Raw genomic sequence first — 25,845 nt, 5'->3', positions numbered from 1 at the left:
AACTTAAGAACCAAAAATAGAATATAAAATGTCGTTATTTATTCAGTAGTTTCATTAACAAGAACTTTGGGTCATTACACTTCAAACACCGTAACCTTTCCGTTTGACGACTCCTTGTTCCAACAAAAAAGGTTTCTTCTGCGAGTTTTTCGAATATTTGTGATTCGTATTGAAGACTTAACTAACGACGTAAATATCATGTATATTCGCTTTATTATATAAGCCTACCAAAGAACATTCCATCGATAAATTGAATATGGTATGAACACAATTGGATCAATGAAAAAAATACCATCTACGTATGAAATATGAAATGTGTTGCATATCGTTCAACCAAAGTACCACGGATTGTTATTGTTATTGTTATTGTTGTTGTGGTTGTGGTTACCATTGTTATAACTATAGCCAGGATTAAAACCACCGTTGTACTGATTTCCGAAAGTTGTCCACGGTTGCCAGTGCTGCTGATGTTGAGGCCATGGTTGGTATTGTTGTGATTGCCATGGATTGTGATATTGCTGCGATGGCCAAGGATTCTGTTGTTTTTGCCACATGTCCCACTGTGGTCGATACTGGTGATAACGATGCTGAGGGGGCTGATTGATGTTCATCCAAGACGGAGGCTGATATGGGTCGGGATTCAGATTCTGGTGATGAGGTCCCCACGGCAGTTTGTTTCCTTCTTTCCACTTCAAAGCTGAAAGTTGAAATCGATAACCGTTTTTCGATATTTAAAAAGAATGAAGTGTATTTTCTCTGCGAAACATAATTCAGATCGCGAGACACTGAATTTTTTGGTACGTGTCCATAACTCATTCGCCCCATCTAGATCTTGCACACTGAATGAGTGAAGTGCACCGAACGGTGCGAATTTTTTGTAAAGTTCTCGACTTTTCGTCACTTACTCGGTACACAGAAAGCTTGTTGCATTCCAGTTTTGATACACTTTTCAGTCGGTTTACAAAGAGTGTCCTACAAATGAAATTTCATGATATAATAGTTCGTTGATGAATCGTACACGTTGACAATATTTTCTAATGAATGCTATCAAAACAGACATTTCTCTCATCACTTACCCCACATTCACCTAAAAACGAAAACAAAATTTTCTCAGTGAGTATTTTACTATACACCCACAAGTCTAGGATATTGCACAATCCAAGTCAGACTCCAGAGTCCGATTTTACTCCTATGTTTCCCTTAAATTGATAGGTACCGGTACGTAGGTTATGGGCGCAAACTAGGGCAACACATTGCCGACTCTGGAATCGGCTCAAGCAACTATTTTAGATATAAAAACACGTATTTACCGTTGCAGTATGTTTTAGGAAAGCATTTATCGTTATGCCACACATGATCACTGGGACAATCACAGCCTGGTGCAAGATTGCCGCATGTTTCTGGGCCATCCGGATCTTTGCACGTTCGTTTACAATTCTCCTTCTTCGTTTTCGAGTAGGCCAGTTGTCCGGTACACAATTTGGCAGCGTCTTGGGAAAAGAAAGAGGCGATGATGTTTTAGTTGAGTACGGCATATCGTAATTAGAGCAGCCAAATATTTACACCAATCATTTTTTGCATTTCTCAAAGACATATGTTATGGAAAGATGAATTTACCGCAGACTGAGGGGTTTATGCAGTCGTCTTTATACCAAACCATACCATCGGGACAATCACATCCCGGGGACACAGTTTCCTGACAGTTAGGTGGACCGTTTGGTTCGTCGCATGTTTTCTTGCAACCTGTAGTTCTGGATGGCGAGTAATATGTATTTCCTGTACACGAATCTGCAGCAGCTATAAACAAAACGAAAAGACACATGGCCACGATCCAAAAGCAAACGTAGTGCATCGGAATATGACACGATTGTTTAATGAGAAATTGCTTTATTCAGTGAGTTTTTTAAGAAGAAAAAGTCCATACGATAGACAATTGGATTGGGCCGTCTTGCCCAGTAATGCCATCCACGCGAATAGCTGCGCATCTGGCCTACCTTCTACTAAGGCAGGACCTTGCTATGTCTCGATGCCATGTTCTTTTTCCCTCACTGGAAGTATGGCTTCATACTCTAAAAGATGATTGAATACTTACTGCATATTCCATGCTGTTGCTTCCAATCAGGTACTGCTATGGAACGAGCTTGGCACGCGTCTGCAAGCTCCGTCATAGCCGCGCAGACAGTGTATTCAACTTGCGCCTCGGACGTCACGGCCCACGCATCTACAGTACATGACTGAAGAATCTGCTGAGATTCTGTAGTGGGAAGAGTCTCGTAGCACTCTTTAAGACCGTCAAGTTCCTGCATCTGGTTACACGCTAATTCGCTTGCTTTAGCAGTGATCATTTCTTCGTCGCTGCCAGGAAGTTGTAGCGGTGTTGTGACACAACTGTAAGGCATTTACTTATTATAATTACGAGACATCGCATGTAAATGTTTAAGCTTAAACAAGTGAATTCAGAAACCATGAAGTAAAATAACAGATCGTGAGAAATATTTTGCGCGGGGATACTTACGTGTCGCTTCCATCAAATTCAGGATCAACGACGCGACAACTATCTCCAAATGTAGCGGTCTGTACGTTTACACCTCCGGTATTTGGTACCAAGATTCCATTGTCACATCGTGACCAATCGTCATCTAAATTCCCGTTACAATTACCGCAGATACCTTTCAGATTTCCGGCGAAGTTTCTCGTTTGAATTTTATAGTGACGATTCCCAAACTTCACCTTCAGGTCACATTGTTTATCTTCGAATACTATTGCGTAGCGATTTTTGTAGAAATCGATGTTATTGGCGGTTTTGATGCTATCCGGAACACTAGCAGCGTCTGGATATTCATCGTCACCAATCTGCAAATAGTTTTTAATCGAACTCATCAGATCCTACTCATTTGCTCAACAGCGTGCTCATTTTACAATCGAAGCAAGAATTTTGTTGTTAATCATAAAATGTACAACAAAAAGAGGGTCGAAGTAAATGTCGTTTTGGAAATACAAATCCTGGAAAAAAGCCAGACGCACTCAGACGTATTGAAGCACATTTGAGACGAAACACAGTTGAAGTATCGTTAATATCTGAATTGTGAATTTTTTGTCGTGCTACAAATGGCCGAACAAAAACATACAAAAACAGCCTTATTTCCCAAAGAAATATGTTTTCCTACTGCTGGGTCTGTCCGGCTTTAGATCATTCGATATACCTGTATCCTGAAGCCGTTCAGCAATCGGATTCTATCAGCGAATCGACCGATTTTGATATCTACATGTTCAAGCCATGTCACCTCTTGTCTCCAGTTCGAAAGTGGGTTGTTCTTGCCGGTGATTTTGTGATGACAAGGGTCAGTGTCGGAGACGCTAGTTGTTTCGGACAGTAAATAGGTACACTTGCCCATAAAATGGATCCATTGTCCGTCGAAACTTGCATAGTGGACATCACCGAATCCACCGCATGTGCATAACCTTGGGGCTGTTCAAAGACATACAACTTTTAACAACCCTGATACCGATGAAATTCGTCAAAGTTAAATGAAGATGTTAAAAAGGAACAACGTTTGTTGAAAAATGTACTGAAAAACACACTTAATTCGTAGTTAAAATTGTAAAAAAAGATAGTATGGAATCTAAAAAGTTTAAGAGTATATATATACATATACGTTTTCATTTTTTTTATTCCATGGACTCTTAAACTATTTAGATTCCATGTTTGTACTTACGACAGTTTCCTGCAGGATCGACACAAGCGTTATTCAGCCAGACCTTCCCCTCCGGACAGTCGCATGCTCCCTGTTCAGTTTCGGTTTCCTGTTTGTCCGAGTCGCTTTTCATTATCTTATGCTTCATTTTCTTTGACAAGCAACCATTCGGATAATCGCAGGTCCGATAACATCCGGGTCTTTTCCCCGGGTAAAACATTTGCCCCCCGACACAATCTGAAGTTCGTAGTAGATAAAAAGGACGTCATCGCAAGGAAATGCTTAATCTGACAAAACGACTCATTTAATCTCATTCAGCGGTAATTCAAAAATTTTGATATTGAAATGTATGATTGTGTTTGTATTACCTGCTGCTGTATCTCCAGTGGTTGATTTTGTGACAAAAGTAATGACTAAAATACCCAAGAACGCCGATAAGATCATCATGGTTGTTTTTGAGAATATATTCTAACTCAAGTTCGATTGTAGCATTCTTTGTTAAAACTGCGAAGATCGAGAACACAACCGCTGTTTGAATAGTTTCAGCGTGAAGTAACATGTTTAGATTATTATTCTCGAGAACAAAGGAATAGTTTGAGAAGCGACAAGTTATCCTTGTCCAATTGAGGAAAGCTGCTCACTAATATTTCTCAAAAATGTGTACGCTATTTCGGTGTCATCTTGTGAAAATTACTATTACAATGTTCTTGACACATCATTTACGTCACTACGGTCTATTTATGACTGAATGAACATGACTGATAAATAGTTAGTGTCCATGGTGGGCGTGTAAACTAGATACGTACATGGTTAGAGTTATAGGCTGGGGCTGATAATACCAACTTATTGGAAACGCCATTGAAATTGAATTACTATCAAATTACGATTAGATGAATAACCAAAAAGGTGTGTATTTTCTAAAAAGATAAAGAAATTTTTATGAATATTGATAACTAAGATAGACTTCACCGGAGTTTTTAAGTGTTGAGAATTCAAGTTGATCCGAGTAAAACGTGACGACCAAAAATGAAATATAGTAATATATGGTTATTTATTCAGTAATTGTATTGACATTTTTCAATCGACACCAGACATCATCATTTCAAATTACATAAATAAGTAACATTGGACGAATTAGGATCATATGAACATGTTTTTGTTTGTGTTTTGCTGGATTGCTACGAAAAGTACATACGTAACCTGAGTAAATATGAACACATTTTTACGCATGAATATGACCTCCATAGGAGAATATGTGACCATCGTTGATGAACGGTCTCCTGTTTCGGAATAACTGTCGTGTCCGAATCGCTACTCGTGAACTTTTTCAATATACCATCGAAATAGTCCATAATCTACTTTACACATCCACGAACAAACGTGTATTTGCATTTTCATCATACGGGTCCTTGAGCTCCCTGGTACGAATTACGCTTCCAATTCGGCTGAAATTCATGTGCTAAAATTTGTACTATACCCCCAACATCACAGCTACAGACCTGTATCGCCATCGAAACCCCTCATCAAAATTTATATAAGCAAGCTCGTTCGTTCGCGAATCGGTAATTCTATTTGATCATCAAGCCAGGTAACAGAGAATTAGATTCTTTCTGGTGGAACGTGCGTCTAATCTAATCATCGGCCGATGCGGGACTGTCTGTATTTAGTACTCCCCGGGTCGGTCATTAGCGTCGAATTCATAGTCCGCCGGTACGACCCACGAGGGTTCTGCGCGTGCCGACAAAGAATCGCTACGAATTTCCTGCGGAAATTCTGGCTGAATATGCTATAAAGAACGGGATTCGCCGCTGAATTTACGAATGTCAACATCGTTACGAACACGTGCAACAACCACGTCTGGTAGAACGGTTTCGGAGCTATTGTATTGTAGAGTAACATGACTTGAAACGGGGAATAACTAAGAAAGTATATCACAACACTGGCTATGAGCATTTTTACAACGCTCTTGCGACCTTTCAAGGCGTTGGCGTTATGGGTGTTAGCTCCGGGTGACCGGCTACACGAATTAGTATCCGGTGCGCCTTGCAACTCGCCGGCCGAGGCAAACAATTTCTTAATGATAACGGCGTAGAAAAATATCTGGAAAAACATCGGTAGGTAATAGTACAATACGGCTTCAAGATATTTCCATGGAATCAGGTACTGAATGTGATTTCCAGGGAATCGTATGAGGCAGAATCCGAGTCTGTATCCGGGAGCCGCTTTACCGATCTTATTGTAAAGTAAGACCGGTATAGCACAAGCAACTGTGAACGGCCAAATCATCCCGATAACAAGTAGAATCCGTTTTCTGCTACAGAATATATGCGCCTTGATCGGATAGACGATGGCGACGTATCTGAAATATATAAGAATGAATGGTTTCTTCCCTTAATAGGTTTACGGATAGGAAAATCTAATAATATTCCATCGTCTTAGTAAATCAAAATAATCTGACAGCCGACAACACAATCTTAGATATGTACAAATGATTTGATATCTAGTTAATTTTTTGCTGCTGAAATTTCATCATTTTAGTCATTTTCATCGAGATCAAATTGTAACATCATTGTTTGTCCACCGGAGTATGAAGAATACCAAGCAAAATGGACCTGTACAATTCACTAATCACGTTTGATCGATAATGTGACCCATCCACGTGGTTGCACCTCACGTCTACATCGCGTGACTACCAACAGATGCCCACAGGAACCAAATATTAAGAAATGATCTGAATATGGCTTAAAACTGCTGGACAAGTCGTCTCGCGCGGTGTGGTTGAGTGTCTTTTGCCAATTCTTGCGACGGCTGTGATTTTCTAACAAAGTGTCGTGTTTACTGGTTACCTTAATACCCCGGGTGATGTTTAGCCGACAATGCCGAATACCATGTTATGGACTTGTTATCGGAAGACGCAGAAGTGACCACACTCGTCGGAGAGTTTGCGTGATGCGAAGCTTGCTCTCGGTCTTATTCGATGTATCTACTTCAGAGAGCTTTCTTTGACGATCACAAATATAAAGGCGTGTTAATAATTCCTATCACAGGAAAACCGCGGTGTTCAGGAGACATCCGCGACAGTAAGTCAAAGGGTCAAGTCGTTCGTCACTTAAGAAAAAAAAAACACCCCGCTTCGATGCAACAGTAAAAATAACGCTATTATAGTTTTTGTTGGACATGAATTCTCATACTCCATGTTTAACAGCATCAACAAATCAAAATTGATGGTATTAGCAGTTTTAACAGTTGGGAATTCAATAAAGCAGCTTGTATAAGGGTCACTTGATTTGCTTTTCAATCGAAAGTCGACCATTACAAACCTGAATTTTGACACACGCTGAAAACTATATTAGAGCATTTTATCACGCAGATTTTTCATGAAATCTGCCACCACATTTCATTAATGGTCTTTTGGTCTGTGCGGCCAGATAAACCGAGGTAATTGCGGACAATAGAAAGGTAATTGAGAAGAAGTGACATTCCGACAAGCAATATTGAATGAATCGTTAATAAGGTTTGATTGTTGACATTTAACGACTAAAACCTCAGTGCAGCGTATATAAAGTAAATTTGTGCCAAGCGGCAATGTTTGATATTTGTCACAAACAGCCGCAATAAATTGTCATTATTCGATGCAAACTCAGCGAGGTCGTAAACGCATAAACTTGCGCCGTTTCCAGCAAAAAACCAGGTAATTTTCAGGCCGAGCACGTGTCATAAGGAGATTTCAGTCTCGGCGTTGTTTCCTGTAGACTGTCATCGTCGAATCGTCACCGAGTCGAAGTAAACACCATTGGAAGCCGGTCGCACTTCCGTATGATAATCAGTAAAAGAAAGGAAACGACATAACGACCGTGGATTACTCTTCGGTTGACGACTTTATTGAAAGATCTCCCGATAGACAATGTGCAGGATAACGACGAAATTACTATCGAAGTCCTGTACTTGTGTTCGGAAATGGCCGTACGTACATCATATCATTCTGACCAGAAATATCCCTTTCAACCGGCTCGATCGCTATTTGTCAGCGTGGTATCTTATATCATTACGCCAGACCCAAAAAGAAGAATACATATCCCTTGTGACATCATCAAATCGCTTACCAATGATAGGATTTTCTAACAGACAGCTTCTGGAGGGAGGAGGCTATAGATCAAATCACTGTATATCAATAAACAATTTGATAATGTCTTGGCCTGAGGCAATTTATATATTTTATGCATTTTTGCGAAGTTTCATTCAATTCACGCGGTGATCGGATTTGAATTTTTGTCAGCTATCAGGTGGCTTTGAATGGTAGAACCAATCTACATAAATGCAGTGATTTGAAAAGTTACTGCTGCGTTTCAACCGATAAGAATGCGTGATCAACCGATTAGAACGCGTGATATGAATCTTGGAACTCTTCAGAAACTTTTGAATCGAGTGAAACCTGTGGAATATCGCTTTCAATTTCACGGTGGAAACAACGTTTGCATGAAGCATGAGTATGAGCATGAGATCCGATTATCCCAAATAGATCAGTGCTAAAGAGCTTCGTTGTTCGCCAATTTCGAATTGACGAATTTGTACATTGTGCCTATACAAAAATCTTGTGATGAAGATAGGTCGTCTGTCATGTCTTCCACAGCGACGGCGATCAGCAAAGCCATGGAGACGTCAATTACGTATAAATGTCATGTTGGATGAATACCATATGTTTAGCGATACGTTTTTTATCACGAAAATTTCACTTCCGTCGTCGCGTTTCAGCTCATCAAAGCTATACTTGTACAAGCTAATGTACAAATAATAGGTTTCTGGTTGTGAACAGATGAGGCGCGTTATACGGCTGTAACAGCATCGATACAAAATCTAATCTAAGACGTCAGTAATGATAAAATTGCAGTCGGTAAGACGAACGTGTGTACAAAACAACTAAAGAGGTCAGCTCGGTAGCCTCGAGAGAGGATTCTAAACTAAACTGCCCGAGACCAAAAATTCGGTTGTCGTAGTTTGTCTTACTTAAGTGAAATTAAATGAAAGTTAGATCGACTAAGTCGAAAATATAGCAAACCACGCGCTTGGGACGGTCTGTGTACTTGGTACCTTCAGGACTGATTATCAGCTCTGACAGTCGTTGACTATTTGAAAACCGAAGTTCGCCCGCCGCATGCTGCACATGATCGTGGTCGAGGAAATGTGGCTCATCTCATGTGGCTTAATCATTCTGTTAGGATAAATTATCTAAATTATCTATAAGCTCCAAGCCGCGTCTGTCTGGTTCGGATAACGTTTCCCTATAACGCGCCAGACACGTTGAATTAGAGATTAGAATTTCAACTTATTTCGAACATTCGTCTGCTTTATCGAATACATCAACTCACGAAAAGAAAATCATTCGGTTCGTCCCTAGAAATTGTGCTGTTAGGTTATGTATGCTGGTAATAATCAATCATAACTAGCCATTAAATACTGACTGACGTTCGCGTACCGGGATGGTACATTGCGTCTTTGAATAAACGCGAGGGAGGAAAAAGATGGCAACAAAATCGTCGTCACGAAAGTTTCTCGCGCTTTTTTTTCCTATCGATAGAAGCGTGATCAATACAGAAAGTGGCAGTGTAAAACGGTGCGAATAGATTGAGGCATTTTTACTTACGATACGATCCGATAAATAATTGATAGAGTCCGCACACCACGACGTGTCTTATCTTCCTTATGACGCGATGGCCACTTTGTTAAAGGGGTTATCAAAAATGGATTCCACTTCACGCCACAGAATAAAATATGATACTGGTCTCTGGTACAGGTCGAAGAACTGCATACATGAGAATCGTAATTTTTCTTAAAATTTTTGGACGCGAGATTCTGATATTGGTCGAACAAGTTAATTAGATACGTACGCATTGAAGTCCAATTCGTTGAAGATAAGCACTTTCCCATAGAACTACGAAGTAAACGAACAGTTCAAAAATTAATGTGTAAGCAGGACTACGTGTAGATATTTAAGTTTTACCCCTTTAAGTTATAAGATGCTTACATATTTAAGTTTTTAGTCACATTGAACCGTCCAGCTGATCAGACATGGGTTTGGCTTGGACTAATAAGTAATACGATTATAGTCCTAATGAAACTATAAATCTGAAGGGACGAGTCGTCCGTGGTCATGGAAATTATTTCAATTAACGATGAACGCCAAATTGACTTCACATAATATTGATCTGACAATCTGTAATTGTTAATCAGACTGTTAAATGCCACATCTAAATCGAAGCAGTTACCTTCTATTTGTTGTACTTGCCGAAAGATTGTTTGGTAACACAATACGGTAATATGTAATATACGTCTGTGACATCTCAGTAGAATATTCACTGACGTCAGTGAAGTGACTGGCCTGGTCGAAGTATTGTGAGTTGAATTTGAAAATCTATGATCAATGAGTAAATCTGACTATCGCGGTTGCTGGAGGACCCCATTGCGGGACGTAAGGTCGCCACCACCATTGATCATCGAAGCGATAGCTGATTAAAAACTCGTTTCATTTTTAATTTGTTTGACATTTCTTTCATGGTAAAAACATTGCGGTTCCGATGTTTTGATTAATGGTCCTATTTAGGATGGCACGTGGCGGTGGCGTCTGACGTCAAGACGTGACTCTCGTGTCTTTCGTTTAATCAGCATTCGGTCCGGCAACGACGCCAATTAACGAGATAATTAAGAACTACCACTTCGGAGATTTGATATGGACTATAAAAAAGTTAGAATCACTAGCAAAACACGAATTGTACAGATAAATGTTATTGAAGTAAAATGTAATCAGGAATTGACCTTTTGGTGAAGACAGATCGTAGAGATTAAACGTATGGACGAAGATCCAATTTTGTCGTTTACTTCTCCGATCGAAGCGACTGCAGTTCATTTCCGTTAGAACTTGGTAATCTGAATTTGTCGTTTAATACCACAAATTGCCTTCCAGTAGAATCTCAATTACACACCGAAAAATAACGAGGAATTAAATGGAATGACGAATCGTTCCAGCGGCGAAATCACTGTTTTTGGTGCGCTGATAAATGAGTATCGGAAGAATTTGCCCAGTGTGTGTATATTGTATAGCCGGATGATAAATCAGCGGGAGAGAAAGCAGCATTCTCGTAATGGGTGGACGACAAAAATGATGTGATTCGGCGCAATTTTGCTAACGCTTATCCAGCCGATGAACGATGACGAATTGTACGTACATATTTATGAACGGCCCAGAAAAAAAGAGAAATAAATAGATTGCTTATTATGAAACCCGGTATTGATGAAATATAGTCCCAATCGATCATATAGCCGTTTTGCGATCGTCATACACAATAAAACATGACCCGATTGACGATTCGATCGATGCAATTGTCCTTTTTGCGAAGGTCAAGGTCGTGACACCAAGACGTCTTATGCTCCCTTTGCGAGTAAATGGATGAGAAGATTGGTGGCAAATAAATGGACTTGGGGTTGATTTGTTGACGAGAACCCTGACCGATAGTTTGTTGACAATGAGTGAGTGAGATGATACCGTTTTTCGGGTAGAAATCGTTTTTCAGCATTTCTTAACATGTAAGATATCTATTCTTCGGCATACATATTTTTGCCACTATTCAGAATAAGTCTATTGAGGGGGGGGGGGGGGGGGCGGTCATTGCTAAAACTGATACGTGCACGATTCCTACAACATGTTCGAACGATAATGAACCGACAGCATCCCGCCTGCCAACATCGAAAAACGGAATTTGCGCGGCCTGAAGTAACTTGACATGACAGCCAAACAAGCAATCACCGGGAAAGGAAAGAATTCCCCCTTACGAAGACAATAGCTAGATTGACTCTCGATGATACTTATTGGACTCGTTCTTGGATAAAGCGAATAAAAAATAGCTTCTCGAGCCTATGTTGTTACTTCTCTGATTGAGCCCCGCGATGACGTTTTCATGTGACCCAAGTAAAAAAGCTCTTTAAGAATAAAAATTATTCGATAAACGTCTAGTTTGGATATCTAACGGATTTAGAAACCGCGTTCAACCAACGTCTATCTATCGCGAAAGCGAATTGATGAAATAATCGCTTGTGGTTTAGCGTCATATTTCATACTCAAAGTCAGTGAAATCCCAACCGAGCCCGATTTGTGACAGTCTTGAAATTAATGCACGGACGAAAGACCACACGCAAATGTGCTTTTACGCGATAATTCAAACATCCGATTCAACAAAATCAATTCTAAAAACAGATCAGCTGCAAACGAATAGCTTTCATTATTTTGTTGCGTGTGGCGTGTGTTTTCGTTGTCGTTCAAAATTCGATTAATCCGTAGTAACGTTGGATCATTTTTCTTGGAAGCGCGTACATATTTCATTGATTGGAAGATTATCAAATTCGGCGTGATGCTGTTGCATCCACCATCAGTGCCGAGTGACAAGTGGGCTCTTGTCCTGGACTGGTTAGGCTGGTTGCCCGTCGGGGGTACCCGCAAATCAGATATCCCAACAGATGGCGTGACGAGCAGTAGGTCGTCCGTTGTCAAAATTAGTTAGTTTTCAATGAACTTTGAACTGGATTTTTAGACTCCAATCTATATATTATTACAGGACCTACTAAATATACAATAATTTCATTCTCTTGGATATCGGTATAGTTTTCATAAATAATTGATTCATTTAAGAGAAAAGTTCATTCAGATTTGATTGAAATGTAGAAGAAATCGAACTAGGACGACCAACTATCTACTAGCGAACCTGGCGGATCCTCGCCTGCCATACGTGGAATCCTCGATTGCCACAGTAGCACTGCAGGTCGTCATATACAAATTCAAAATTACTTTATTGATCCTGAATATTATATTATATTCATTCATTGTCGATGTAATTTTTCTTCAAGGTTGCAATAAACGTTCAAGTTAGTTTTATTGTTAGAGCGAAGTTTCATTTTGCCCCTGTTAACACCCAGTCATGGATTTGTGATTCAAAAATTCGTCGGCATTACTTTTCAGCTGCGGGACAATCTCAAATATCATGAGTCGGGCATAATATCGTGCAGAGATTTGTCGACGTGACTTTTCAAGGGCTGATCTAAACTTGATTGCGGATCTCTGCGCAGAAATGACGCCTTTGTGGTGAAATAGTATTATTATTTCGGATGAGCCTGGACGAGTATAAAAGAGAATGCCCGCGTCTCATTTTGATTTCATTTTGAGACGAGAAATAAGCTCTCGAAGTGCCAATATATCGTGTACGTGTAGAAGTGTCACTTTTCATATCGGTATACCGTCAACATCATAATATGAGACGACCACTTAAACCACGCGGTTTGCTCGCAAATTAGTGTGAAAAGACACAGTAAACCGCGTTTCAACCGGGATTCTGATGCGAGGAATCTCATAATAATTGGCATTATCGGCATCTCTGCGCAAACTCATTCCTTTCATTCGCAAAATATGATTCGATATAGGATTTACCAAAGGTACGTATCATACGATCCGGATTCTATATGAGAAATAGCTTTTTGTCGAAAGAAAATTCTCTTAAGAAGCGACTGACCATGAGAAAAAACGAATTTCAATATCGTATACGTATTTCGTTGAAATTACATTTCCGGGACCAATTCTCAAATCAGATCTCGTTTCAAATCAGCGTCAAATTCAATTCGCGTGGGCTAAATTGTTAGGTTCGATATTGCTCGACTATCGTCGGGGTAAACCGGTTCGAGATCGAATCAATTTACATAACGAATCACGGTTGATATAGACATTGATAGTTTGACAGGCATAAGTAGAATCTTTTTCAAATCGATCACCTGGAATTTACCGCACGCAAGCGAGTTCTTCTCGATTAGTTCCTCAGTGAAGTATTTTTCATTTCACTTCGCGTGGATTCGCTTCTCGAAATGAGATCGTGACCTTATCAAAGATGTTTTCGAGTATAGTGTAAGTCACGAGGGTATCTCTAAAACGGAAGTCGAACTAAAACTGAAGACAACATTACAGACACGAAGAAGACAGCTAAGCTGTGATTTAGAAACATTTCTGAAAAGTAATACTCTCTATATTTGTTTAGCGTAAAGAGATTTGCCAGCGCTAATTGCTTCATATTTTTGCACAAAATTATCTCATATTCTGTCATTCGATCACGACTCACCTCCGGGTAAAAAATGAGCCACGTGTTTATCGCACCTAATTAGTTAATCGCGTAGAGTATTTCGACGCCGGCTATTTTCCGGCCGTAGCCACATCAGACCCGCAGATTCGCTATCGGATTGATAAATCCATTCGTCATTCGCCAGCGAAAAACATACGGTTTCCAGGGCGGTGATTTATAAATCCAATTAAATGCACATTAAATTTCGAAATGCCTCCCTCCTCTACCAGATTACTACGTAAAATATCACGACGCCGATCTCGTTCGTACGTAGACGCATAATTTCGTCGATGCGGAATAAGTTTGATAGATAGTTTTCCAGCAATTATACGATTTGATTTATATTCACGGAAACCACGATATTTTATTGGCTTGTAAATTAAACTCATGTACGACGACATCGATTATTGAATCGTTTGTCAAATTTTCTCCAATCGAATGGATTAAGATTTTTCCAAATTTCGTCGGTGCGCGATTACGATTCGAAATGAAATATTTGAGCGGTCGATAATCAATTAGCATAACGGCGACGGTTCGTTGTCAAAAGGTATGCTTGAAAATCTAGATTGCAACAGACTCGGGAGCGGAAGAGGGTTTGCTTCTTAATCACCAAGGCTACCCTTCACTGTCACTCTACGTATAAGCTTGGAGTAATCATTCAAATGATTACTTCAAGGTATATGATTCTTCAAACGACGTCACGTTGACTCGCAAGCCCGCACACGAGTGCATATATTGCTTCGTACGTATTTAGCGCAGCCGAACGGGGCCGAAAATGCAATCAGCAAACGGACCTGTGGTAAGCACGTATACATCATACAACCATTACTAAATATCTGCACCATTTACAAGCGACTTTTTATCGTCCATGTCAGATCTATATGGTGGTTGATAAGGGACATAGCGTAAAATTCCTGGTATGTAAATAAGGGCGTCAGAACGTCAGAACGCCAACACAACGAAAAACGTCGAAATTTCTCTAAAACGTCCAATTTTCTCTGAAAGTTCGTTTTGGCGCGCCAAAACAAAGAATATTCCGTTTTGGCACCCCCGCCAAAACGAACTCTCAACCACGTAAAGTAATTCTATATATGCAAATTTATGCAAATTACACACAGGATCAACGCGCCAAATTGAAAAATTATTTAACTGTGGTTAAATGCTTGTTTTGGCTGGGCGCCAAAACGAAATAATCTTTGTTTTGGCGCGCCAAAACGAACTTTCAGAGAAAATTGGACGTTTGTTTTTCGTTTTGGCGTTCTGGCGTTCTGGTGCCCTCATTTACATACCAAGAATTTTACGCTATGGCCCTTTTCAGCCACCATAGGATCTATTTGAATATAAAGGAATTCTTCTGTTCCTATTACATCTACATCGACATCGAAGGTCTTGTGAGGAGAAAACTACGATTTTATTAATTCAAGTCACCCCATGTAATACAGAAAGTGAAACATGCGTGATGAATCAAGAATCTAGAATAAGAATTGCAGCCACGACTCGAGTGACAGCGACATAGACGGATCCGATCGGACATGGTTCCTTTGGGAACCTCCACGGGCTACTAAAAAGAAGCCACCCGGGGAGGTGGTCGAGAATATTCGGAAGTCGAACTTTGCATTGACGAATTCAGACCTTTAGGGGAATAGACGAAATTGCTATCATGGGATATACTGAAGAAACTTGACAGATTTTTCCACGACTTTAAGCCCCCTTGCAAGAAGTGAAGACTCGCGCAAATGAATAAATCTCCTTCAGATGCGCTACAGGCTGTGATGAGGATGAAAAATCGATAGTTGACAACGTTTGGATATTTCTTTGGACGTCGTTCTTAAAGTACATACGTACATTCCTTCTCGATCCTTCCGCCGGTTTAGTCAAAACGACATGGGCATAAAAAGCGTATCGGTTTGAGAACGACAATTTCTTTGGTGGTTATCTGTGTATCGACTCATTGAAATTTAGTTTATGATCCGAGGATTGAACCTATTCATAATCGATTTCCGATACGAAATCATTAGATCGGTTTTCATTGATGATTTTGATCAATAACTTTTTCAATCCACGGATTACGCACATTGCTTGAATAATGGTCAATAGATCGTTGACAAAATTTGATTTGTTGCTCCAAACACCAGTTCGTTTAAGTGTGTGATTGATTTAGTGATTTTACTGACGGCTTAAATTTTTCCGCTATACGGCTTCCGAGCACGAACGAAAATGTTTCCTGTTCATTTTTGATCTGAACGAAACGTATTTCAGTCGGAAATGCGACGTTAATTGAAAGGTGCTTAAGTCACTCGAAATTCCCGAATCAATCTTACGAAGAATGGCCGAAAACTGTCGTTTGGTAAATTGAGTTTGAATTTAAATCCAGCTTAATAGTAGTGATTGATATAAACCTGTCGGCTTTAAGTAGGACATCAATTCGACGACAGGAATACGTATGTCAAGTTGAAATGCATTTACCAGCAACAGCACGTATTCATAGCCGATGTAAGTCATTCAATTTACGAATTTGCCGAGTATATGCCAAAACATGGGCTCACTGTGCAGACAGTAAAGCAGGCCTCTTGTAAAATTGTTCCGACCACGGAAAAAATCGTGAGAATGACTCAAGTGGTTACGGTTATTTCCTCGTAGAAAACCGACCCGACGAGGTGCCGCATGAAAAGATTGTTCATCATCATCACGACTGAACGATTGTTGAAACTGCATTTACTTTACGCTTTTGCGGACACCGTGGTACTAGATTGAAATGGTAATTCAAGGAAACTGCATCGAAATAGGGTAATTAGGCTCGCTTTATGCTACAGGTACCGATGTTGTAGACTTAATAGCTTCGCTTGCTCGAGGTTAGATGGCCCTATATGGGGTAAACGCATGTACTTTCAAATGAAATCAGTCACCACAAAGTTAATCAAACCATACACCATGAATATTTTCTCCATTAGACCGATATATTTTCCTAAAGACACTTCATTAAGGAGTAGAAAATGAATTTCCTGGGCTAGAAAGTGTTCATTTATTCAATCAATCCGATTATAATGCTAGTATCAATGGGGGCAGCAACACCAGCTATCCCAATAGTCTTAATTAATAGTTAAAGAATATACATTTTGTTACGTTATTCTTTAAATTTTTATCACTTAAGTGTTGTTTTGTTAATATTTGTATGTATAAGTGTAATATTTTTCCTCCATATACCATGGAAATTGTTGGAGTGTAAATAAAATCGTAATCGTAATTGTAACCTTACGTTGTTCATAAGTTCTACAACTTTGAACTGTACTTTTAGACTCCCGAATCTATATATCATCACAGGACCCACCAAATGTACAATAAATTCATATTTTCTACTCAGGTATCGAAATAGTTTTTATTGATTTATTTAAGAAAAAGTTAAATTAATTCAGTTTTAATGAAATGTAGCAGAAATCGAACGCGGAAGACCGATTTACTTCTAGCGAACCTGGTGGATCCTCGCTTGCCATAAGTGGAACCCTCGATTGCCACATGAGGTTCACGCGCAGGATCCCATTGTCCATCCAATGTAGCCCGTAAACACCAAATCTGTATACACCAAAAGACGCACAGTATTATAAACCTGAGGAGTATTAAAACTGTGACGCTGTGACATTTTCAGCAGCGGTGTTCGTGTCAGAAATAGGAATATTCACACCGCCTAAAACTAATGGCTATTTGTCGTTAGGACCCTTCGAGATTCCGAAACACGGTATATTGCACGTAGTGGCCACTTAAATCTCTTGAGTCGAGGTTTTTGCTGATCAATCAATCAATCAATCAATTATTCCGGCAATTTTGGATCTAAAACGCCAGTTCATGAAACGCCACCATTCCTCCAGGACCTCGTTTATCATGCGACACCGTTTTCTCGTCTGCTCCGCTGCGATACTGGCCACATCCGGTCGTCCGTTTAAAGCCAAACTAATTAGTAATCGATGAGTCTGCGTGAAACATACCCGACTTTATTGCCAATAAATTCCCGTACGCCAAATATGGCGTTACTGTTTCAGATGCGGCGATCGTCGATAGTAAAAATTCTCGTAAAACTAATATTGCGAATTCGTAGGATACCCGATCGGTTTTATGTAGCGTTCGTTATGATTTCATTACCGGGTTTATCGTGCGCTCTTTCGAAAATCGATATGAAAAATGAACGAAGCTTCGATAAAAGCTCCGTTACAACTCCAATGTAAATAAGCCCTTTTTGTCGCTTCCTAATTCAAACCTTTAAGCTTTCTTATAAAAAGGATAGCCGTAAAAGCTCTAGGTGCGTTCTGGGTAAGAAAGTTGACCGACTTACAGGTCTTCCGACAAGGTCTATGGTTCCTCAATAAACTTTTTTTTCTAACAACGTGCGGTAACTGAATATTCAGTTCTTATACTGAACAAAAGAATGCGATGCCTAATGCCGGAGAAAAACGGAAGCTATTTTCTCCAATTTCTGGTTATGAATAAAGATGTTTTTAACATAGCCGCAAGCATGATTAAAAATTATTTGCCTTTTGTTCTCTTTCATTTATTCATTAATTCAAGCGCTCACGTAGCTGTTTGTGTAATATTGACGGGAAAAACTTCGTTTCATTGCTGTATGTTTTGCGTTTATTATACCGATATCATTATTAACGTGTATACTTTAAGACAATTACATAGCTTAAGATTCGCAATTATCGCCTCCCTCTATTCAGAAAATTCATTTCACTATTAATTCATCTGGGTGGAAATACCATTCATGAGAATATTGCCTGTATTCCTTAGAAACAATTGGAACGATGGAATTTAGGAATTTAGGTAGAATAAGAAGATTCTTGTTCGGCTTTCGGCGGTATCCTTTGATAGATATTGGAAAGATAAAATTGTAATCATTTCTTACGACTTACACCTAAATTCAAAAATTGGTTATTTTGTCCTAAGGACATTCATAAGATGCACATGAATAGAACGGTTTCTTGCGTGTGAGCACTTGAGGCTTCGAGTTACCGTTTTTATTAAATGTTTAAGTGCTTCAATAGACATCTATTTAGAATCGATGAGCTGGCGAAATTAATCGTTCCATTTTAGCCAAGTTGTTCGTGTGCGTTTGTGAACCTCTCTTCGGATTTATTGTGCAATAAAAATTGAATGGAAATGTAAAAACAAATCGCCATCAATCTATCAGAGAGCTACTCCTCACAAAGCTCGACGTTTAAAAGAGAAAATAGAAAGAGATAACAAATATTTCCTAGAAGACCACAAGTTTTTTCATCTTTCCGAGACGATAATTACAGAAATTCCCAGGAGACTTCTGCCTTTTACGCTGCACTTTCAAAACAAAAAAAAAGTTACTTTGTTGCAGAAGCAGACATTTGAAGCTAAGTAGCGATCGCTTGACGTATGACTTAACTGATCAATTCGAAAGACCAAAACATTGGATCTTGATGTACTCATTAGATTAAGTTCTAAAGAAGGAAAAGATCTTATGTGATTACGATTTTCCAAGTGCAGGAAACATGAAGCTATGCTAACTAGTGGAAATGTGTCCGATTCTTCATAAACACCGGAATAATTCAATCCAAATCATTTCAATTCTTTTTTGCGACTGAGATAGTTTTACAATAAAACATGGAAGTACATAAAACGCAATAAAGGATGAAAAAAGACAATAGATTTCACAGGATAAAATTTACAAGAATTACGCGATAAAATCTAAAAGATAACATATTTACAGGAGTTACAGCAAATATAAAGAGCGAGGGCAGTACCTAAACGATGTTACCAAATCTATTGAGATATTTTACTATTTCTTATGTCAGTGATTGTGCAAACATAATCAGAAATTTTTGTCCGTTCTCAAATTCTTCATGTAGAAACACGCAACAACTTTTCGCGTGAATCACGTATAAACTCCCATGGCCAATCAACTATCAATCGGATCAATGACACTCTGGGCGTTTTACCTGCTAAAAATATATCTAGTTACTGTCTCTATTTGTTATCGAATTTCTGTCGTTACTGCAATTCATAATTGAACGCTTCGGTGCCGTGCGCTGACAGGTTAAACTGAGCGAGAAGAATGACGCATGATATTACTAATTCGTAACGACTTAAATTCCGAACTCACAGCTCGAGCGATACGTGTTCGTTCGGAAGGCTGTTTTCATCGCATTATTGAAAAAGAATACGCGAGATTAGCCGCAAATCGAAACTGCCGTCACGAGAAAATTGCCGGTACGAAGAGTAGAAACAAAATTGGCACGAATGATCATGCATTATTAAATGAAAACGCGTTTGGCAATGCTCTGAGAACAAGTACCTGCCGGATTTTAATCTTAACTTTGCCTCCGTAATTTTCAAGTTACGAGCCCAGGAATACAACTATGTTCGGCAATCTAACTATTTACGTAACATGTACTACTAGTAAAAGCGTTGAGATACGTAGTTTGTACTACGTTTGGGAAATAGAAGGAAGATCGACGACCAAGCAATAAATATGGCTGTCAACCAGGTCCTAGCGCTTAGCAATGACTCGACGGGGACGCACTAAAAAAAACCAGGTGACTCGGTCTAAGAGTTCATCAACGTCCATCTGTCTCGGTGAATCAATCAGTGAATCCATCAGTCTGATGTGAATGAACGAATTAGCCTTACGTGTCCGATACTTTTTAACGACTATCTTGTCGACATCTATGGGGAATATAACAACGCGGGCCAGTAGATAAAAGGGTTGATAGGACGCGTAATGATTGACGCGTAATTCATTGGCAGCTTTTCTCGAGGGAAAAAGTTTGTGAGGCCGGGAGCTGACATTAGAAAAATCACTCTGGACAAGCTGAAATTTTTCATCACATGTACTAACTTTTTGCCACTGTATTCCCATCATATTTCATTTTGATATTCCTACATGTTTCATTATCAAATAATTTTCTCAATAAAGAAAGATTCGAAATAATAACGATGAAGTTGATACGGCCTTCGATCTGAGGTGATTCAGGATTGAAACATTGTTTCTACCTGTTCGAATATTGAAATTGTATCATTCTTCTTTTAATTACGGCGTCTCTTCATCGAAGATTGGATGAATCGAAGAGTGTGGTGTAAGGTGGAATCCGAGAAACTATATCAGAACGAGCGGTACTTGCGATGGTTGCCAAGCGTGTCGTAGCATCGCTGCGTTCGTTTTGTTTCTGAATGACAAGTCTCGCAATGAACGAGAGGCACACACACTAACAATCGATTATCGTAACGTTTCATTTACCTGACGTGCCCTCATCAGAAAAGAAACTTCAATTAGAAGGAATTTTCGCCGTATCAAAGTTTTCATCTGGCTCCATGTGCACCATGTGCACAAACATTCCGCAGTTAATAGGATTAGTTTTCTTGGTTCTTCTTCAACGGAATCACTGACAAGTTTTGGGTCTATCAACTTATTCATTTCACATTCTGATCTTTGTTAGGAGAAGAAATGACATTAGGCAAACAGAAATGACGTTCATTATAAATACAACGAGACGGATAGTACTTTAATGTTTAACTAGATCTATTTGAAGTACGAGCTTTCGCTACTAGTGTAGGTCCTATAGTAGCTTCATCGGGTGAATGAGTGAGGTTCATGATAAACTAACTAATCATATATTGTCTATTTTTTTACAATTCTTTATTCACGTATTAAATACATTAGAAGATTACATGGTGATAACAAGGTAATGTAATTCAAGTCGATGGACACCGAAAGAAGTTACAAACTTGTATTGATAAAACATGGCCCTGGCACTCATGGAAATCATACGCACACGCACACGCACACGCACACGCACACGCACACAATATCATGCACATCTGCTTCTTCTTGTATAATGTGGTTTAGCTGTTGATCGCCCAAAATTTGAAAAACTGGAACATAACTGCGAGCCACCCCTTTGCGCGTTTGGAGATATACAGCTCTGACGCAAGAATTTGGCAGAAGATGGACTAAAGATTGGCATGATAATTCCGCTGTTAAAAAGAGGATCGCCGTTAGTAGCCGTTAGTTTAATGAGCTTATGTAGATAGAATGTTGAACGACAACAGTCATTGAAGTCTCATCACCAAAGCAATACCTAACATCTTATCTAGTAAAAATCACTGAGACAAAGCCTCCTTCGTAGAATATAGAATAATGTACATATTCGGATGTTCTATTTCGAGGGGATGTGGGAAGGGGACAGTTGATTTCCATGTAATATCAAACTTTTATATCGAGGTATTTGTAGATACGTCACTGCATGTTAGTGATATAGACGGATTTTTTAGTTTCCAGGAATGAGTGCTGTGAAGCACCTTCCTGGGAAGATCAACGAGGCGGTTTGTGCAAATATTAAGCTTAAGTGATACTTATCTTTCAGCAATTAACGAGGCGAACGAGTTGTTATGTATGGGGGGTATATACAGATCATTGCTGAAACTTTTGACGATGTAAATCAGAAATAGTATATTATACTTTATAGCTGCTGTAAAAGTCTCAATGCCACTATCAAATAACTACAACGTGATTTTAAATATCGGCGACGAGTTAAAATTTATTAAAACACTGAACACTAAAACACTAAAGATCAGTCCAGAAAACGATGTTAACAATCGAAAATTCGGATTTTTGATAGATTAAGATAAATTTTTCATAAAACATTGACATGTTATGTCAATGTTATATCGTATATCGTGTCATTACACCCTATAACGAAACTAAAGGGCGGATTCATCATAAGAAGGTTCCGCATGCAATCTGAGGACCTTTAGAGCCCCTTCGTGATGCACCTGCCATTCGATAGTGAATAAGTGTTGATTTTAATGGGTTTTAATTGAATTTGAGTGATTAAATCTACGCGTGGAAAACCGACTAGCACACCCGGTGAATCCTCGATTGCCACAGCAGAGTTTCGTTTAACTACTTCAATACAACCGTTGTTCGGTTTAACCACCAACTCTTAAACGAATGAATCGATAGTTTAACGAGTAGATACAATGAAATATTCAAATCTTATTAGACAACTATGGAAAGGTAAAACGTGAGTTAACACGAAATGGAATTGTATTTACATTTTCATTAAATTCATCGTTAAGGTATAACCATGACTACCACGAATGATCGGTAGGATCTTGGGAGTATCAGTCAAAATGATTATTGCAAACATGCATGAACCAACGAATACATTGCCCTATGGGTGGCTTGATACGTGATGGTGCTTAACGTATAAAATGCATTCGATCATTTATCAATATGTATGACGGTATGTTTTCCATATAGCCTATGGGACCCATCATCGCTTTTTCCTCATTAGGGACGTCTAATATTCAACACTATACTCGGAAGTATAGTTAAGTCTGGTTTTAACGAGTGGTTTCCAGTTAGCATAGCTGTAAGCGCACTCTTACGCTTTATTATGACAACGACAATATTTCCTTTTTGTATTTTCGAAATTCGATATTATTTTCAATATCTGCAAATATGACGGCTTTCTGTACAAATAACACAATAAACACAACGTTCTTTAAAAACTCTTTTGTGAAATGAAAACGGTAATCGTTACCGCGATGTTGCTTCGAGAATTTTTTTTTCAAATTATAGATGGCTATAAAACTAAACGTGAGTGATGTATTCTACACACATTCAGTCCCCATCAGAGACTGCTTTGTTATGGGTATTAACACTTCTACTCGAGGAACTTCTATTTATAGACGAATAACATTTATACCGGCATACATGTATATGTTACGTGAATCTTTACTCGGAATTGATTCCAGTAACAAGAAGAGAAAGTCAAAGCTGTGAGTGACGTTATCTTGAAAGAAATGTTAAAAAGCCATCTTGAAAGTTTTGACGTTAAAGTCATCTGGAAATCACAGAAAAATTAATACCAGACGATGGAACTACTAATGAATCATCCCAAAAAAGCAAAACCTTTTGCGAAATCTTGGGACACTTTGAGTATCTACAAACAGACAGTGGTATTATATCGCGAATGTAATCTAAATGAATCTGTTCCATTTATATATAGTTATAGATAAAAAAACTATTTTGTGAGCATTTTTGTTGAGATTAGAATTCACTGCATTCGTTTTTGAACACCGTAGATATATTAAAGCTTGTAGACTGTATATAGGCTAAAAAGGTCGTTTGGGAGGGCATCGATGTAACTGTGTTGTCAAATTTTGGTGTACATTCATGTTAATTCATGCACACTGGGACGACAATGCATAGGACATTTTTCACGATGACATGAGAATTTTCCATATTAAGAACGTTGTCAATGTTTGAACGTTTGAATGTCAACGAGAAAACATATAAACAACCAAAAAATATCCTTTATGTAAGAGTAAAGGATATCTTACCAAAACGATTGATATTTCGAATTTCTGTTACTATTCTTAATCTATTAGATTAGATATAACAAATGTATAAGTGAGCCCAGGTAGGTCATATTTCGAGTTTCGACAGTGGAACCGGTTACTGACAACTGGAAGAAAGTTCAACTTTACTTCCCGTATACTAGCGAGCGCTTACGCATTTCTAACTTACCTTTCTACACAGACGGACACTAGAGTTAGAACGGAAGAATAAGCAGCCAAAACGAGCACGAATCGTTCCAGTTTACACATGACCAGACCCATCATCCAACCGTCATTAATCAGAAACATAACGATCTCTGGGACTGTGAATATCATTAACATCAGATCGGCAATTGCCAAGTTCATTATGAACAAATTTGTCGCCGAACTACGCATCTTTTTGTCCGATAGAATGGCGTAAATAACTAGCAAATTACCGACGATTCCGATCACTCCGACGACTATGAAAGCAACCGCAATTCCTATCATTTCTGCCATGGCGAGCGGTGAATTTTTTATCGAATGACAAGAACTGTTTTTGCAGTGATCTGCCGAATTATTCAAGTTAGTATATTCCGTTGCAGCCGTGCTGTTGTGCGCCATTGTAATTCAATGATACTTGTACCGTTTGCAATAGCTTAGAGAAATCAAAACACACTATAAACATCAACATTAACTTCTTCAAAAGTACTATTTAATATCCGTTTGATGAATACAGCAATAAATTGTACAGATGCGTAGAAATGCCGAAACTTGTGTCGCTGCAATCGTCCTCATCTATGTTCCTCCCTTTGAGATTTTCGCAATTTTAGGCGATTTATCTCGCTAAGATTCAGCTCGGTCGCAATATGTTGACCGGCTATTTGGCTTTCCACAGATATTGTCTTATAAATAAATAGTTTTAGCATATAATCCGCTTTATAACTAATAACACGTGTGTAGCTTACATCCGCTTACAGTATCCAACTGATCATGCAGACTTATTTCCGATACGATCGAATGACGCCAGATTCTCTCCGCGTTGACGAAACAAAGTGCCGCGCTAAGTCATAGCTACGGAAGCGATAAAGGGCCTCAAGTTGTCGCGTTCCTACTCGAGAAGTCGCCATATTTATGTTTTGTTTGTGTACGCTTCCGTACATAGCAGCAGACGAACTAACTGAAATGTTTTGGCAACCGAATTGTGCAGCAAATCTGGCTGAAAGATCGGAGCCTCGATCACACGGAGGCGATTTGATCCGGGCCAAATTGGACCAGATCGCGTGTTCACACGTAAACCGCTTGCTCAATGCTAAACAATGCCGCGTATTTAATCTAAATATACTTAACTTTATTCGACACGCTCGTGGTCTTAATACGAAAGACAAATCGAGTGTTGCAGTACATAAAAAGAAATAGATTATCTACGTCGTACAGTACGTAGATACATAGTTAGATATTGGTAAACATGTGAGCAAGGATTTATAATAGGGAATCAAGTGAAAAATCTTATAACCAATTTAAATGCACAGATTACGAAGGTCGACTCTTATCTTCTAGTTAGCCTTGATAATTAGTATTCGTGACGAAGCGAATTGCGCCACTTCCGGAACCAGTTGCAATACTATACACACGCAATGATTTAAACCGTGCTAAAATTA

At 39.0% G+C, this 25,845-nt stretch overlaps 1 protein-coding gene across 1 annotated transcript; it reads right to left on the bottom strand.

The window, feature by feature from the left end:
- Positions 1-2,069: 2,069 nt before the first annotated feature.
- LOC141905478 (neuropeptide receptor 15-like) lies at positions 2,070-24,808 on the bottom strand. The gene is made up of 4 exons (XM_074794345.1): positions 24,396-24,808; positions 5,362-6,054; positions 2,516-2,719; positions 2,070-2,388 (listed from the first exon to the last, which is right to left on the bottom strand). Exons 1-4 carry the CDS (start codon positions 24,806-24,808, stop codon positions 2,070-2,072), a joined length of 1,629 nt encoding a protein of 542 aa, XP_074650446.1.
- Positions 24,809-25,845: the final 1,037 nt, after the last annotated feature.

This window comes from Tubulanus polymorphus, chromosome 5, assembly GCF_964204645.1.
Source record: "Tubulanus polymorphus chromosome 5, tnTubPoly1.2, whole genome shotgun sequence".
NCBI classification, from domain to species: Eukaryota; Metazoa; Nemertea; class Palaeonemertea; order Tubulaniformes; family Tubulanidae; genus Tubulanus; species Tubulanus polymorphus.
This window is presented reverse-complemented; position numbering and strand designations above follow the sequence as displayed.